General features: G+C 41.7%; 2 protein-coding genes across 2 annotated transcripts in view; both read right to left on the bottom strand.

Moving 5' to 3' along the window:
- Positions 1 to 926: 926 nt before the first annotated feature.
- LOC310988282 (uncharacterized protein) lies at positions 927 to 6,092 on the bottom strand. The gene is made up of 2 exons (XM_083974814.1): positions 5,881 to 6,092; positions 927 to 1,393 (listed from the first exon to the last, which is right to left on the bottom strand). The coding sequence occupies exons 1-2, from the start codon at positions 6,030 to 6,032 to the stop codon at positions 1,090 to 1,092; spliced, it is 456 nt and encodes a 151-aa protein (XP_083830940.1). The 5' UTR covers positions 6,033 to 6,092; the 3' UTR covers positions 927 to 1,089.
- Positions 6,093 to 8,610: 2,518 nt separating this feature from the next.
- Positions 8,611 to 18,901, bottom strand: part of cables2a (Cdk5 and Abl enzyme substrate 2a) — a gene marked incomplete at its 5' end in the record, with an annotated part of 86,994 nt that continues 76,703 nt past the window's right edge. Inside the window, one exon of the transcript XR_014595497.1 lies at positions 8,611 to 8,623. The remainder of the gene's footprint in view (positions 8,624 to 18,901) is intronic.

Here is an 18,901-nt window from a genome sequence, read left to right as displayed (position 1 = left end):
CGATGACGTTGAACTGAAGCGCCCAAACTTAAATACCGGTGTAGTTCCCAAGCTGCGGTAAACAGTTGACGAGATGGATGTCGGCGAAGCTATACGCTCTGTGCTTGAAACTATTCCGGATATTGAAGACTTAAAGCCAGAACAAGAAGCATGTTTGACGAATTTTTTGGAGGGCAAAGACGTTTTTAGCATACGTCACCGCCAAGCAGCAGCGATTAGTCGAAGCAAACGGAAGCAACCGCCTCCCGGAAGCAAACGAATCCCTATGGCTCGTGTTCAGACGCTATATGAAATGTAATGAAATAAGCGGCTGATGCATCAGGCTAGGTCTCAGCTGGGGTCAGTAAAATGTTTTTCTAACAGGCTGACAGTGACAATCACGTGAAACTGAGGCGAACTCATTCATGGTTGTCTCTGGTTATACTGATAACTGCCGACCTCCAATGTTGACGCGCGACGTATCCGCGTGCATTCGGTGCGACGGCGCTGCCGTTTTTCCCCCCGTGCATGTCCGTTGCTGTGTCAGGCAGGTGTCTCCCACGGAGCTCTGCCCCGTTTCAGAGGTGAAGGAGAGACGTCGCCTCCGCGATGTAGAATGTGTTCAATTAAAGTGAAACTAACACATTATATAGGCCTATATGTCCATTACACACTGAATGGGATGTTAAATTCCATGTCTTTATTTCTTCTGTTTATTTTAATAGTAATAATTATGACTAACATTCAGTGAAGACCTAAAAATCTGTATCTCCAAAATTGAAATATTGCAATGGTTTTTATTTTTTTAAAGCATTTTTAATATAGAAATGTTGGCCTTCTGAAAACTGTCCATCTATATGCACTCAATACTTGGTTGGGGTTGAACTACTGGAAATAGACTTTTCTGTGATATTGTTAATGGTGAGCCCCCCCCCCCCCCCCCCGGCCAGACAATTCCTCTCTTTTTTGGTCCTGACCCGTTTGCATCCCTGATTAATGACCAGACAACAGGTCAAGGCGTGCTCTAGTTGGACTTTTTTCTTCTCTTTTATTAAAAATGATGATTTATATATATATATATATACACATGTTGTCATAAAGAGGTGAAGGTCACTTAGACTCCCAGGGTTTCAGCAGCCTCTGCATCTGAGAGGGGGTCGCACTCTGGTTGCTCGGTTTAATGTCCAGTTTTAAGGCCCCGGGCACTTCCTTTCCCTCCTGGATGAGCCGCATCACCTCTGCAAAGGAAAGCTGCGTTACCTCGGTCTCTGTTTCTGAGGGCGTTTCATCAGCAGCAGCAGCAGCCGCCAGATGTTCACTGACGTCAGAGCCTGGACCGGATGAAGGCGTTGTCACCTGAAGAGACGCTGAGCTCCGTTGTTTGTAGCTCAAACCGTCGATGGGCTCAACAAACCTGGAGAAGGTGGTAATGGTAAATTAATTAATTTTCTGTGGCGTGAAAACATTCATTATTTAAGAATAAAAGTATCAACTGCAAACTATTTTAAGTATCAGAAGTAAAAGTGTTTATACAACTTTCAGTGTGGACCACATGTCTTTGTCTGCAAAATGTAAAATAAATAGCTGTTGATTAAAGCAGAAGTGAGTGATCCGGTCGTTTTCGCTAATGCTGCGTTCCAGGCAGGCTTTTGAAATCGTAAATTACAGCTTCAAGTCACAACTTACGACTTTGTAGCGTTCCAGGCAACCCACTCGTGTTTTTCCGACCTGTTTTACCGGTGAAAGTCACTATAACGGCCACTCGTAACTTCCGACCGGTGAACTCGCACCAGATCGAACTGGTACGACTTCACGGTCGGAAAAATACGAGTTTCCTTGAACGCACCATAACAGTCCTCGTCGCTACGTCACCACATTCACGGCGTCCCTTGGCTGCACACACAGCCCTGCATGCCGTTCTCTCTCCTCATTGGATAAAAACTGTAGGATACGATAAATGTTTTCTCTTCGGCTCAGAGCAGAGCAGAGGGACTGAGAGACCCGTGTTTCAGTCCAAACACTCTATGTAAGTGATTGCTGTCGGAAGATATAACTATTTAAGACTTATATTAACACAAATATATCACTCACTTCTGCTTTAAATATAGTGAGGTAAAAGTTAGGAATATAAAACATTTGTGCCAAGGTAAAATCTTGATAAACTTCCTGTATTAGTTTTGAGTTTGTTCCTGGTTGAGGCAGATGTTCAGCATTGATCAAATCAGTTTAATCAATGCCATCTGCATAATAAACAAGACACAGTAAAGGGGATTTTATTTTATTTTATTTTATTCTTATTTTTACTATCTGTATGTGATGTGACCGCTGTTGACTTTGTTTTGTCTCATGTAAGCCTTGCTGGCAAGCGTTTGTGTTCTGACTGTTTTGTCTATAAGTGAGACCAAAGATGAATTTCCTGCCTCGACGGGACAATAAAGTTTTTCTAATTCTAATTCTAATTAATCAAATGCATAAAACCTTACATTTGGCAACTGAGAAATAAACAACCTTTCATTCCTGCTGCATCACATTCAATATAGGCTATGCATTTTTATCACTTTTCTACCATACAATGAGTTAGAAAATATCACACAATTATGACTTAATTCGTTGCAGTGAGGACTCATTTTGAAATATAAGTTATAATATAAATGTTACTGTTGCTGGAACTTTTTCAAATTTGCAAAAGCTGTAACAATACAATAGTCACAGATATTCAGAGAGAAGGAAACATGTGTCAGGTGGTAAACAGCAATAGGCCTAGTCCATGGGCCGAACCAGACTTTGGTACCATTCAAGTCAAGGTGGCAAAATCTAGTAACATTTTTTGAAAAGTTACATGTCCATAGATGCTATGCTTTTGTATGATAATAATCCATCCTAAGTGTTAGCTTTATGACAGTTATCAGCACATAAAGTTATTATCCACCCCCTGCAATAAATAGGCCTCTAAACGCAGGGGGCATGTCCTGTTTTGTGCTCATTTTCAGACTTTTACTCATATGTTATTATGAAGGAATGTTTGGTAGCATTTTAAAGTGTACAATCCTAGCTTTCATTTAGACCTAGTTTTTTTTTTTTAAATAAAATAAAATAAAATAAAAGATATATTAAGGTCACATGATCAAAGGTCAATCTGTCTAAACAACTACTTTTCACCGCAGTGAAGTTAGTTTTAAATTGGATATTTGACAGACATTCGCTCCTTTATATTAAAAAATCATATAAAATATTACATGTGTTCAGTGTTGGGAACGTTACTTTTAAAAAGTAATTAGTTATAGTTACTAATTACTTCTCCCAAAAAGTAACTGAGTTAGTAACTCCACTACTTCACTATAATAGTAACTAGTTACCAGGGAAAGTAACTATTGCGTTACTTTTTCTTTCTTTTTTTTAAGTTTAAATATGTCGAAGAATTTGGATTTTTTTTTCTCTCATTTTTAAATTGTATTTTATTGTTTTCATATATTTCACTGATCGCAATTATGGAATGCGAGTGTGTGTTTTATTGAAAGCGAGGCTGGTGTGCCTATGAAAATAGGTTACAGTGGGTTTTTTAAGTGCTGTGGCTACAAGCAAATCTCATATTGTCTCTGTACAAAGACAACAAAGACCTTTTTAAATGTGAAAACAGCGGAGACCTATTCAAGATTTGCGTTTAATAACAGGCGAAACATCGAAATTAATTTATTCATGGCCACATTAAGTGAAATTATTAACTTTACCGATTATCCATCTGATTATCTGTCCTGCTGCGAGCGCACAACAGGGTATCTGCGGATCCTTAAAAAGTCTTAAATTCATGTATCTAAAATTAAGGCCTTAAAAAGTATTAAATTTATTAGAAAATTCTAAGATGGTCTTAAATATATAATACACAGCATCATAAAATATGTATGCACTTAAACTTTTATATGAAATAACAGGGTATGTGCGCAGGGTCTTAAAAAGTCTAAAATGTGAAAATCTAAATTTTAGGTCTTAAAATGTCTTAAATTTGTTGAATTATTGTGTTCAAGTCTTAAATAATTTTAGACAGGTCTTACATTTTCTTATGCCCGCCATGGGCGAGCATTTCACTCGCATTTGCCCCTAAAAAAAACAAACATGTGTGAACCGGAAAAATCACAAAAAGAAAGAGCACACGATTGGTCAAAAACTACAAATCCCACAATCCTCTGCTCTCAACAATAACAGTAGTTAGTGTGAGTAAGGGAGAGTGGAGCTGTAGGTGAAAAGAGGAAACAACGCCACGTCTGGTCCTGTTCTATGTTGTTCGTTCACACCGTCACCGTTTATTCGTTACGTCCGCGGTGTAAAAGGCCGTGACGCAAAGACGCGATTAGGCGCGAGACGCGGTAGACGCGACTTTTTTTTTTTTGCGACGCTACACGCGATTCTTTTATGGCGACGGGACCTTCGCGTCTTCGTCCTTTTCACCCAAACACGAGGAACGCTTTTTTTTCGCTCGAGTTTATACGCGCGGCCAAACGCGAGATACGCGAGAAATGCGATTTATCGCTCGTTTTGACTTTGTGTAAATTCGCGTCTTCACGAGCCCGCCCATTTTCACTACAACAACAACATTTCTGCTCATTTCTCTGTTGTCTCGTCCCTCCCTCCTCCCCCCTCCCCTCACCAAAGGAGAGGAGGGAGAAAAACAAAAACAGTTTAGCAGCTTCTGTGTCTGAGATGAGCCAAGTCGGAGGACAACGGCTTCACTGAGTAGTTTGTAACGCGCCTCATTTAATTGTCGGTAACGGTAACGGCGTTGTAACGGTGGAAATAGTAATTAGTTAGATTACTCGTTACTGAACGCCGTTATTCCCATCACTGCATGTGTTCAAATGGAATAAAAACAGCTGTGTGTCATAGAGGAGGCTTAGCCCTACCATCCTGTGTTGATTTTGAGCCAACAGGTCACATGACACACACTTGTTTTTATTGCATTTGAACACATGTTATATTTTATATGAATGTTTAATGTATTGAGAAGGAGCCGAATGTCTGTCAAATATCCAACTTAAACTTCACTGCGGTCTATTACCCCACTATTTTCGCCTAAACTGCACTGTGAAATGTAGGAACAGCACTGACACAAATAATAAAAACTGAAATACTATAAAGTAACGTTATTGATCTAGTTGATGAGAAATCAGTTCAGTCAGGGTGTTTGCTTTTTTTTTTTGCTATTAAGAGTTTTACAATAAGACACATACAGTATATATACAGCAGCAGAGTGAGACAGACTCACCTGTTGTTGTTTTTTATAAGTAACTTCAAATACAAACATTAAAGGCACATTGGTAATGGATAAATTCACAGTGCTGAATCAGCTATCTTGATCAATCAAGAACAAAAAGAAAAGAGAACGTGAGGGTCTCAGTCCACAATAGTAAATAAGTCCAGCAAAGAAAATAACTTTAGGGCATTTTTGCTTTTCATGTAATGCAAAGATTTTTTTATACATTCTGAGTTCGTTTATCCATCCATTGAAGTGGGGTTGCATCTGTTGATGAAATGTTTCCCAAGGGAAATTAAAATGTTCACCAAAAAGTCCAAGTTATTTTCCTTTAAATGTAGTCCAACCTTGATCGACATCCAATTTAATGGGTGCAAAATAATGTGTTTAGATAACAACCCGTTTTGAAATTAAGTCCAAAATTGTACAACATACTCGCATTCAAAGAAAATATGTTCTACTATTTCAATATCATTCTCACAAAAACCACACATATTATTATCCAAATTAAATCTAATATGTAGGAAGTGGTTTGATGGATAAATGTCATTCAGTATTTTAAATGTGATCTCTTTTGTTTTCTGAGGGACAGGATAAGACAAATATCGCTTTCTAATCGTTCTTGCTTCCACAACATTGTAATCTTTCAGACTCACCTGTTGTAGAAGAACAGCTTCATCTCCAGCTCTCTCTCTCTGTCGCCGCTGCTCTCCGGCCGCTGCTGTAAAACCTTCAGTCCGTCCTGAAACCTCCGGTCGGCGGCGAAGTCGTAGGAGTCGAACCGGGAGAAAACGGCCGCCTCCTCCATGAAGCCTCAGGTCTCAGTTTGACTTCACAGACTCACTCACAAATGTAAACACCATGGTAAACACACACACGTCCGACATGTTTGTTCCAGGTTTGTTTCCGTATTTGGCGACAACGACTGTTAAAGAAAGAAGGTCCAGGCCGGACTGAGCGCGCGGAGCGGCGGCTGCAGCGCCACCTCAGGTCGCATGTGGTACTGCAGCCTGGCACTGTGAGTAGTAGTCTATGGCAGGGGTTCTCAACTAGTTTCACTCTGGGACCCACATTTTCCCATGGTCATTAAGTCGGGGCCCACTTTTATAGAATTCAAACCAAGATTTTTTTTTAAAGCTGTTAAAAACTAATTTTGCTCTTTATTGAGCAAAGTGCATTTCAGAGCACATGAATGAAACTGAGGAGGACCATGACAACTGCATGTACGGAAGTGAATAAAAAAATATCAAACTGCACAAAATGGAGACCAGCAAAATGATATATTTGACTTCTAATGCATCTCTGCATTCAGAGCATATTCACAAAAGTGAATAAATATCAAATTGCACAAAATAAAGACCCACAAAACAAGGTATTTTCACTGCATTCAGGCCACATTAATAAGAAACTGATATCTTTGCATTCAGAGCAAATGGAGCAAATAATAAGAAACTGAGGAGGACCATTACAACTGCATGTGTTCGCGTGTCTCGTGTGCCTTTCAAAATAAGTTATTTTTCAAAATATAAATATTATTAACTTTTTTGACCAGCTGTCCGCGACCCATCCAGAACGGTCCGCGACCCACTTTTGGGTCCCGACCCACCAGTTGAGAACCACTTGGTCTATGGAGTAGAGATAAAACGGTGACAGATAAAATACTCTCCTTTTTCCCCCCTTTTTAAATTATTTTTTAGTCATACAAATCTAACAAGCAGAATCATTTTCAATACAAATTTTCAATACAAAACCACAATATTTCTCAGATCAGATAGCGTTCACCAGAAATGTCAACAAATATGCAACCAGACAATGAAGATATGATAATTTACTGACACCTAAACCAAGAACAAACTTTTTAAAACATAGCCTACTGTAATATACAGAGCCATAGGATGGAACACATTACCTAATAACATAAAAAAAATATTAAATCAAAACACATTTTTAAAAAGGTAGTAATAGACTATTTAAATTAATTGTAAATTCAATTAATTAAAATATATAACGCATAATAATTTATTGTAGGAATTATTTGTGGGTTGAATTGCTTTGGTAATGTAATGTGATGTACGATGTATTCTTTGTAAATAATAATGTAGTTTAGACTAGACCGTTTGCTGTTTGTGTACTGTATATGATGAGATGTTACAGTGATCTGTAACAGCAATGATTGTGACTACCCAGTATGTACTATGTTATTTTTTTAATTGCATTGGGGACCCCAGGAAGAATACCTAATGTCATGACATCAGCTATTGGGGATCCTAGAAATAAACAAATAAATTATAGGACTGAGTAAAACATGTCAGCGTTTCAACAGGCTATATTATAACACAGTAACTAATGGAACAGGAAAGCCATGAAAAAAATTAATAAAAATTAGATGAATAAATGACATCTTTAAAGATACAAATAAGAACAAATACAAATTCTATTTTTTTATTGCAAAAAAAAGGCTATAAGAATCATCAGTAATAAACCTTTCCGTGAGCCGACCAACTCACTATTTAGTCGCCTGAACATTTTGAAATTCAGGGACTTAGTTGATTACATTACAATACAAACCATGTACAAAGCAAAAAATAAACTTCTTCCTCAAGATATCCAGAATCTGTTTAAAATGAAGGATTCCAGTTCTAACCTGAGAAGACCACTATTATTTGAGAAACCAAAGACTCAAACTACTGTAAAAAATCACTGTCTTTCTGTTAGAGGGGTTAACATCTGGAATAATTGTCCTGAAAATATTAAATTATGCTGTACTCTAGTCAGCTTTAAAAAACTTTATAAGAACAACATAATTTCTCGTTACAGTATGGAAAATTAAGTTCAATGATTTTGTACTATTTTGGGTTATGCGCTGTGTACAATTCTTTATTTTGTTGTGATCAGAAATGTAAGTGTACTGATTAATTTCAAATGTCTGTGATCTGATCCTATTGTATTATGCTAATGTGTATATATATATATTATTTTTATTTATTTATTTATTTTTTTTTTAAGGTAAAAGGGGTAGGGGTATATAAGCTTTGGCTTCAACCTACACCCTTTCAGTTATATAAGCTTGATATACTGAAATAAATAAATTCATTCATTCATACATATATTGAAGCCATCACATATGCTACAGAATTGCCCATATGACAGTTTTCTACGGTGGCTCTGAGGGGTCAACACACTAGAGAATCATCAGATGTGTGACATCATCATTTAGAGCCGTTTGGATGTGTGACATCATCATTTAGAGCCGTTTGGATGTGTGACATCATCATTTAGAGCCGTTTGGATGTGTGACATCACACCATTCTTTTCTGTGATGTGTCATCGTTTCCTTTGATAGCTGTGACATCACCATCTGTGGCTTTGATGTTTGAAAGGAAAACGACGTCACAGAGACTCGTGGATTCATTCTGCCAGTTAAATCGCCAGAGTTTGTTGATGTGTTGATATTTGGACAACGTTTTGACAAAAGTTGAACAAGTTTTTGACAAAATTTGGACAACATTTTCACAGTATTTTGACAACGGATACGTGTTATAATGGAGGAAAGCACAGACATGGCGGAAAACGTCACCGAAGAGGTTCCCATGGAGAAAAGAACCGAGGGTGAAAGACAAGATAAAATGTTTTCTGCCGCAGATATCACAGAGATTGTCCGGGTATTCAAAAAGTACGACTCGGACGGCTCTGGAGGTCTGGATGTGGACGAATTTGCTGGAGCGATGCAAGAAATCTACGGTTCTGTGAAAACCGAACATCTCGAAGTCCTCCACATGCAGATCGACGCCAACTGTGACCTGAGCGTGGACCTCGGCGAGCTGCTGGGCTTCCTGATCGACCGACAGACGGCGTCAGAGCACTGTGGAAACGAACCCTTCCCTCTGGCTTTCCAAGTGATACCTGTGGGTCACTACAAAACGACCGCCGCTCTGGCTTTCCACCCCAAAGAGGCGGTCAAGATCCCCAAAAAGAAGAAAGTCAGGATGTACACGGAGGGTCACTACTTCTCAATCAGCTCCGATGGCGTCTTCAACATCTGGAACGACGGCTTCGACAAGCCACATAGAATCCCATTGTACAAGAAACCAAACGCTCTCCCTTATGGGCACAAGAAGACGATCCACGTTACTGACATGGTGTACATCTACGAGCTCAGCGAGGTGGCCGTCTCCACTACCGGCAGGGAACTGGTTTTCTATCATTTCAAGGACATCCCTACAGAAATGGGCATCTCTCACGCCTTAGTCTTGGAGAACAGTATCATAAATGTGATGAACTACTGGTCCAATGGCACAAAAGCGATGCTCTCCCTTGGGGATACGAAAGGCAATTTCTTCGTGTTTTACTCCCAGAACGTTTCCAAGACGAGGATCTTCTGCTCGACGGCATTTGAGGACTTATCTCTGCACCCGTACCCAGTTGTTTATCTCTCTACCTTGTTGAGGACCCACGTAGAAGGCAACATATGTGTCCGACTCCCTGTCCTGAGAGATGTATGCCGTCAGATCCAGTACATCCCGTCCATCGACTCGTACGCTATCTGTGGCTGTAGAAGCAAGACCATGGCGGTGGTCCCGCTCCCCAAGTTGACGAGTGATCTCCACAAAACGAAGAAAATCCTCAAAGGCCTGAAATCCTTTCACAGCAAAGGAGACCAAGACTATTTCTCGTGCGTCGCCTACTGCCCTTCGGCCGACCGCCTGCTCACCGGTGGTACCGACGGCATCCTGCGGGTGTGGTTCAGGCACAACACCACATGCTGCGAACTTGCAGTGAAGAGGCACGTCAAACCCATCACCCACATGACGTTCAATCATATCGACAAAATACTTCTCAGTATATCCGAGGACATGAACGTTTGTGTGTGGTCTGAAGGCGATTGGCAATGTAGGCAAACGTTCCAGATTCATGGAATGGGACATGGACGTATCACCAGTATGTATTACAACATATACAACAACGAGTTAGTCTTGGCTAATGCAAACATTGGAAAAGTTCTTGGAAGAGGAACCAACCTTTGTGAAAATATGCTGACCTCCCACGACATGCCCCTGTGCGGCGTACTCTACCACAACATCTTCAAGCAGGTCGTCTCGGTCTGCCAGAACGGTGACGTGACAGTGTGGGACGTCTTAACGGGAAACCCCACCTCGCACTTTAAGGCCACTGAGGATCAGCAAGTTGGACACACCGCCATCACGTTCGACGAAGCACAGCGCATACTAATCACGATTTCCCAAGATGGCAAAGTGAGACTGTGGAACTTCAACAGCGGAAAAGAGCTTTCTGTGCTTTCGGCGACCGTGGCAAAGCAGGTGACCGGCATCGTCTGCATCGAGGACAGGGTCTTTGTGTCAACAAAGACGTCAAAGATGATTTTCAACCTCGACACTGATGGAGACGAGCACAGATTCTTACAGCACGAATATCTGGATGACATTGCCTCAATGGATGTGCATGGAGAGACATTGATTACTGCATCCAGCAATGGCAATGTCATTATCTGGAATACAGAAAATGAAGAGGCTATATACTACATAAACACCAAAGAGAAGCCTCAAACAATGATGGCATTCAGAAATGGCCAAGTTAAGGTTGGGGATTTGCCTGTTAAGACCAAAAGCTCACTGAAAAACCTGAATAAAAACAGTCTTTTTGTAAAATGTCTGAAGACCAGGGAGGTCGACTTCAACACGGCCACAATACTGATTTTTGCAGAGGACTACGTCAGCGCCTGGTCTGCTAAGTTGAAGGGAGGTCTGCTTGCAAAGTTCAGGGCAGTTCAGGATGAAGATGCAGTCATTACCACCATGACAACCGATGCCGAAGAGACGATACTAGTGGTGGGAGACACTACGGGAAAGGTTTATCTGTGGGACATTCAGGAATTCGGATTCAGAACGAAGGAAGACGAAGGTCCATTTGAGAATATAGATGGTTGGCAAGTATCTTTGTGTCAACCTCCACTGTTGGGCTGTTGGAAAGCTTGTCCCTCAGAGGTGGTGAGCGTTGCTTGTGACCCCCTTTGTAATGAAATCATAACTGCAGGTTTGGACAACAATGTCCAGCTGTGGACGAATGAAGGCTGCAACAAAGGCCTCTTTGGGAGAGACCTTTGGGGCACCGAAGCACCTCCCCAAGAGGAAGAGGAGGAAGATCAAGTGGTGGCTCAAGAGGAACCGGGCAAACCCGAAGAACAGGAATCAATGCTTCATTTACTGTTCTCTCCCGGTCGACCAGAGTCACCGCCCAGCCCAACAATATATTTCTCAGTCAAGAGATCTGAAGACGAACCCTACGATGACGACGACAAACCACTAAAAATGCGCGACATCCGCGTCTTAGAGAAGCGGGTGAATAAATGTCTGGTTAACTTGGACAACTATTCCAAAAGGGACGGTGAGGAACAACTTTCAACGCCCGCAGCTCCTGCTCCACGTCGCCAGGCCTTCAAGAAGCCACACTTGCCTGAGAGCAAAAGTCCCACAAAAGAGTGCTCCGTTTACCCAGAAATGACCTGGCACAAGGACAAATATGGTCTGCCCGCGCTCAAACGCACTTTCCCACCTCGTCCAAGAACACCACGATTCCCTCAAATAGTCGGTCCCAACGATCCGCTGCAGCCGCTGCCTCCTTCGCCCCGACACACCGCAGAAACAAAGAACTCGCTGCACATGCAGGAATCAGCTGGTACAAAGGTCGAGCCCACCACCACCAACGGCGGCCCGACTCAGACTGACCCACATCAACCTCAGACCCAACGCCCAACGGCTGAGCCAGCGAAGAGCTCACTGAAAACAACTCAGACACCAACAGCTCTGACCAAGAAGAACCAGGCATCTGAGCGCACAAGGCGTCTGTTACGTTTACCATCTGGGAAGTCTCAGCCTGCAGAAAGCCAACTCACCGCAGGTTGCACCGAGGCAGCGAAGAGCTCGACGAACACGCACACATCATCGGCTCCTACGGTCAACCAGGCATCTGAACGCACAAGACGTCTCTTACGTTTACCAGCCACATCTGGAACGTCTGTTGAGTCACATCCACCTCAGTCCTCGCTCATCTCACGCCCCGCTAACGGCACGGTGAAGAAGCGAGTAAGATTCAACCAGGGAGGCGATTAATTCCTCCAACCAAACGGGAAATCAATACACCAGTTAACTCTGCGTGTGTTGGTTCTCCCACCAATTATTATTATTATTATTAAAAAAAGAAAAAAAAAAAAAAACATGCATTGTGAGCAAGTATTCATTAATTCAACAAGAACTTTTGAACTAGCTGTTAACTTATGATGTTTCATCTAATCAGTGTCACTTCTTTCTTTTTTTTTAGCAGTTCACTGTACAAACAAAACGCGATCATGATCTATTTTTCCATGTTGATTGATATCAATGTAGATATTAATATCAATCAACATGGAAAAATATATTGCATGTCTGAACAAAACAGAGAATAGCCTCAGTTTTGGAGGAATAGAGGAGTTTGCTCTCACATTCACTAAGCAGTGTTTGGTGAAGGTGTTAAGATGTTTAATAGTCTACATTAAGTTAATTCAAAAAAAAAGAGAAAGAACATAAAAAATGCTATAATATTTATGTACTACACAAGTGTTGATCATTTTTAAAATAAATCACAAATAGAACAGTTTTTATACAGCTTCATTTTTTTTTTAAGAAGGCCACTGACTCTGCTCGGGATGGAAAAGTTCACAAAATGTACGGTTCAGTTCATGATGGTTTTTGGTTCAGTTCAATAAACATGTTTTATATTTTCTACTTTTTTTTAACCATACCATCAGGATAAGATACATAATATACAATATATACAGTGCCAATACACACAAAGACACAAATTCAGAAAACATCTTCATCAATTTGACGACACTTGAGCTGCAAAGACTTGACCTGGCTATAATGCTATAGGCTGACGGTACATTTTAGTAATAACATGTGAATAATATGATGTACGTGGGAGTTTCTTTTTATTTCTGAATGTCTAGCACCATTGTGTCTTTGTGTGTTTTCTATTAAGTTGCAGAGTTTTGACACCTCAGGGCCACTGTGTAGATTAATGCTTTATTAGAAGTGAACCGCTGATGTTATAAATGTGAATTTACTGTGATCATCAATTTGTGACTTTGTTTGTTAGCTATTTTTCTTTTGCACTGCAGGAAAATTAATGTCCCACTTTTCTATCGATTTATCTCCTAACAAATTACACTATTATCTACAATCTTTTTTACTTCTTTAGTCACATTTCCTATTGTTCTTGTTCTACTTTTCTATTTTGTGTGATGACCTGTGTGAAACTAGGTTACAGTGAATTGCTGGGCAGTAACCTACATTGTCATGTGTGTGTAATGTGTAGTATGTGCAGACATGTTGTGAGAAACGTGACACCTGGTCATTGTGTGACTCGACTCCACCCGCTCTGACCTTCACTACGACCTCAAGCAGCTGCTGTCTGTAAAAAAAACCAAAAAAAACTCATCTTTATCTGAGAAAATCTGAGCTTCCTCCTCCGACAGCGGATTTAAATCTAATATTATTTAAACCACAGAGCAGGACACAATGTGGCTGCAGTTTGTCAGTCAGACAGTGAAACAGTCACACAATTTGTGAAGGATTTAAGGAGAGAGGGCGAGGAAATCTTATCTCATTAACTACTTAGCAGTTACTCTTTCTTTTTTGAGCATGTGACGTAAAACCTCGTCCTGATTCAGCTGATTCCTGCACAGTAAACACGTTTCTACAGATTAAATAAACCTACACTGCAAAAACTCAAAATCTTTCCAAGAACATTTGTCTCATTTCTAGTCAAAACTAATCTCTCTCCACTTAAAATAAGACTCATCACCTAAAAATGTACTTGTTTTTAGATCATTTTCACTTGTTTCAAACAAACTTTCAATTGAAATAAGTAGAAAAATCTGCCAGTGAAAGCAAGTTTTTTGTGCTTGTAATAAGAAAAACTTGCTCCACTATCAGATTTTTCTACTTGTTTCAAGTGAAAATCTGCTTGAAAGAAGTAAAAAGTGTCTAAAAACAAGCTACTTTTTATGTGATGAGTCTTATTTTAAGTAGAATTAGATTTGTTTAGACTCAAAATGACATTTTGACTAGAAATAAGACAAATATTCTTGGTAAGATTTTGAGTTTTTGCAGTGTATGGACCAGTGACAGAAACATGTAGATGATTAAAAGTCAGAGAGTCACAGCATCTTGGTCAGATCTCAGTTTATTCAATAAAACATGTTATTCTCTACAAAATAGCATAGAGATAATATAAAATTAAATCACAATATAGTAAGTGCAAAATTCTGTTTTAGTTTAGCTTTAAATTGTAAATTATAAAGTAAAGTATTCAACATTTGCAGGACTGTTGTCGTTTAGTAAATGAAATAAACATAAATTTATCAAAAGGACAAGAGTGTTTTTAATTAATTGCACCAACAGAAAAAACAGGTAACCTTTTAATTTATTTACAGGCCGTTAATTAGGTGATAATGTCAAGAAATAACAATTAAGTGCCTCATAATTGTCATTTTATGTCATTTATGTCATATCATTGTTATGTAAACCGCTGGACGATCTGAATTTCCCTCCTAGGGATTAATTAAGTATTAATAAAGTATTTTCTATTCAATAAATAACGGTAAATTTCATAGTAATGACAAGAAATATAGCCAATAATTGCTGGAAATATAGCCAATAATTGCTGGAAATTTCGGTATTTCAAGGACTTTGCGGATAAAAATTCTGGCCTTTCCCAAAAATTTCAAAGCATGAAAAGCATGTGTAATCTTTTGCCCTTAGTGTAAAACATGAATTTACTATGAAATCGACCGTTATTTCTAGGCTATTTCTTGACACTATACCATGTAATTAACGGCCTGTGAATTAAAGGGGTTACCAAAACACCAAAACAAAACATCAACCGGTTAACTCACAGCTACACACTCCACATACACTCCAACTCTTCTCCTATTTCAAACAGCTTTACAGTTAAATGTTACACGTCAGATTCCTCAGCTCTTCAACCTTCAACCCTCAGCTGTCCAGAGGAATCATCAGAGCTGCTGCTGCTTCTCCTCCTCCACTCCCTCTCTCTCTCTCTCTCTCTCTCAGTCGCAGGTGGAGGAGTCTGCGCTCACCGGCGGAGAGAGTCGGTGCCGGTGGAGTTTGCTCTGGTTCGGTGTTTGTCTCTGGTTGGAGCGAGACGGACGCGCGAAGCAGAAGGTCAAAGTGCTGCCGGAGCTGCAGTCGTAGTTTCCCTCCTGACCAGAGAGAGAAGAGAAGAGAGAGAGAAGAGAGAGGGATGAAGATGATTAAAGCTTCACTAATCAATCCATCAGTCCATTTTAAAAGGAGTTTAAAGGACAATTCCAGGCAAATTCAACTCTGGGCTGTATTTTCCTAACATTTTAGGTCTAAAAGAAGGAATCTGAGGATTTTCAGTTTTAATTGCTCCTGTTTTGCGGTAGTTGTGTCTGTCCCCGCATCGCCACGGCAGCGATGAATGGGAGCGGATGGAAGTTCTGCTGTTTACTTCAAGCAAGTCAAGAGTTGATATTCCTGTGTTTATGACACAAACGGGAGCTTCCGACTGCACGTGAACACACTGAGCGTCAACTTCGGTCTCGTGCGAGACTTTGAATTAGATCTAGTTTTACAAACATGTCGTCGGCTTGCTTGAAGTAAATAAACTTCTCGGTGCATGTTTGAGTAGGATGAAAACAGCCTAAGCAGCAGAACTTGCATCCGCTCCCATTCATTACTGCCGTGGCGATGCGGGGACAGACACAACTACCACAAAACAGGAGCAATTAAACTGAAAATCTTCAGATTCCTTCTTTTAGACCTAAAATGTTAGGAAAATACAGCCCTCAGTTGAATTTGCCCGGAATTGTCCTTTAACCCGCGTTGCTTGCCGTTCCCACTGCCACCCAGGGCCGTTGCTAGGAATTCTGGGCCCCCTTAAAGAACACTAAAGTGGGCCCCTGACCAGTTTTTCTTAGACTACATACGTATCATCATTTTTTATTTAGCCTACTTTGTTTTGATGCTAATGCAGCATTACTATGAGTATCAGTCAGGGTCTAATGCAGAATAATTCAGTCATACAAAGATTAGACCACTGGGGTTTTTTGTGGGGCCCTATAATTATCATCACCTTTCTCCCCTATACCACGGCCCTGCTGCCACCAAAAGCCGATTGTTCGCGGGTTTAAACAGTTTTTTTGGAAAGCGGTATCAGAGTTTCTCTGTGGTCGTCTCACCTCTGCGGTGGCGGTCGCTCCCTGTCTCGCCCCCTGGTTCACGCCGCCGCCCCTCTCCTCCCTCTGCGCTCGGCTCGCCTCCTCCCGCTGCTTCATGAACCTCTGGTTGACGATCCTCGTCACGGAGTCGGTCCGGTGCAGCGAGGCGACGGGCGGCCTCGTCGGGACGCGCTCCAGGTTCTTCAGGCCGCTCTTCGTCGTCTTCGGTCCTCCGGACGACGCCGGCACCGGTTTCTCTGCTCGACCGCTCACCCTGCGCAGGAACTCAGTGACCAAGCCGTAACGGTTGGTGCCTGCACCTGGATTGGATCAATACGGGAAAAAAAAACTAAACCAATAGAATAAAACCAACGGTTCATAAATAAACTAAAGTGCTACATTCACAGTTTGCGTATAGGAATAATAAAACAATAAAACCATACAAAAATTGTAAAACTGGTCAAATTAATAAAACCTACAGTTCTGAAATAAAGTGCTACATATTACTGTTTAATGCCTTAATGGCGGAAGGGATAAATGAGTTCCTATATCTATTCAGTCGACTTTTTGTAACTCTGAGCCTTCGACCTGAGAGCAGCACATCAAATTCTGGGTTGAGGATGTGTGTCGGGTTGTTAAAAATCTTTTGTGCTTCTCTGAGCAGTGATTTCTCATATAGCAACTTAAGATAGTTCTGCTCCTCCCTCCCTATGATTTTCATGGCGGTTTGAGCCAGGCATGCCGGTGCCGAGGTATTGCCATACCATAACCTGTATACTGTATCGAATGACACTCTCAAAAATCGGCTGGTAAAATAAAAACATAATCTTGTTGTTCACACCGGGGTCATCCCTATGTTCCCCGGGTCCTATGTTCCCCACTTTGTATGGGACCGGGGAACATAGGACCCTTATTTTAGAAAAAGGGTCCTATGTTCCCCGCTTTCCCCCAAAAGGACCAGGGGAATATGCAATTTTTGCCATACCTGGAAGTGGAGTTGTGACTTTGCAGATTTTTGCCTATTTTTGAGTGAGAAGTTGAGTTGTGACTTTGAGTGAGAAGTGTAATTGTACCATTGGTTGGGTTTAGGCAATGAAGAAAGAAGTTGGTTAAGTTTAGTAAAAAGACCAGATAGAGGCTAGACAAGCCAGATAAGTAGAGAGAGTCCATCAACCAGCAACAGCGGGGACTCTTTTTTTTTTTTAAAAAGGTCCTATGTTCCCCAGCAACAGTGGGGAACATAGGACCCTTTTTCAGAAAAAGAGTCCTATGTTCCCCAGTATGTATTGCGACCGGGGAACATAAGACCCTTTTTGGGGAAAACGGGGAACATAAGACCCTTTTTCTAAAATAAGGTCCTATGTTCCCCGGTTAAAGCTTTACTAATCAATCCATTTTAAAAGTAGTTTAAAGGACAATTCTGGGCAAATTCAACTCAGGGCTGTATTTTCCTAACATTTTAGGTCTAAAAGAAGGAATCTGAACATTTTCAGTTTAATTGCTCCTGTTTTGCGGTAGTTGTGTCTGTCCCCGCATCGCCACGGCAGCGATGAATGGGAACGGATGTAAGTTCCGCTGCTTAGGCTGTTTACATCCCTCAAAGCTGCAATTTTTTTCCACAGACAGCGTCAGATGGCTACTCAAACATGCACCGAGAAGTTTGTTTACTTCAAGCAAGCCGACATGTTTGTAAAACTAGATCTAATTCAAAGTCTCGCGCGAGACCAAGTTGAAAAAGAGGGTCCTATGTTTCCCTATGGGGGAACATAGGACCCTGGGAACATACTGTAGGTACGCTCCCGTTCACACCATACAGCCTGAGTCTTCTCAAGAAGTACATTCTTTGCTGCAGTCGGGAACAGAGCTTGTCAATGTGCACCTGCCATGTAAGCGTATTGTCCATATGGACGCCTAGGTACCTTTTGTTGGGGGTTTGGCGCCGTTCAGAGGACCGTGGTTGTTCTGCCCGCCGCCGCCACCGCCGCCGGCTGCTCTGGGACTGGGCTGTCGGGACCAGCTGAGGCCGGACGCCGTGTGGTTCTGGTGGTTCAGGTTCCACAGCGCTCGGTCTCTGGAGGTCGTCGATCCAGATCCCACCGAGGAGGAGGGGATCGGCGACACGCCCGACGCAGAGTGTCGGCGGTAGAGTTTAGGCGAGGAGGCGGCGGCGGCGCTGGCGGCTCGGCTCCTCTCCAGTCGGCCCGTCACTCCGTCCAGCGAGGTGGAGATGTGTGTGTGGGAGCGAGCGGAGACCAGCGAGGAGCTCGGGCCTCGGGACGGGCTGCTCCTCGCCGGCGGCGCCCCGTCCGTCTGCAGCCCGACGCTCACCATCTGCGGCGGCCGCGTCTGTTGGGTCTGAGTCCCGGAGCTGTGAGACGCCCGCCGCCAGCCGGCCGCCGCCACCGCCGCCAGCTCCT

The sequence above is a fragment of the Trachurus trachurus genome (genome assembly GCF_905171665.1).
Source record: "Trachurus trachurus genome assembly, chromosome: 7".
NCBI classification, from domain to species: Eukaryota; Metazoa; Chordata; class Actinopteri; order Carangiformes; family Carangidae; genus Trachurus; species Trachurus trachurus.
This window is presented reverse-complemented; position numbering and strand designations above follow the sequence as displayed.

Bases quoted from the DNA above. Each gene is read 5' to 3' on its own strand.
- LOC310988282 (XM_083974814.1), bottom strand. From the start codon at position 6,032: ATGGAGGAGGCGGCCGTTTTCTCCCGGTTCGACTCCTACGACTTCGCC. The intron at 1,394-5,880 runs GTGAGTCTGAAA...CACCTTCTCCAG, and splicing joins AAGCTGTTCTTCTACAACAG to GTTTGTTGAGCCCATCGACG.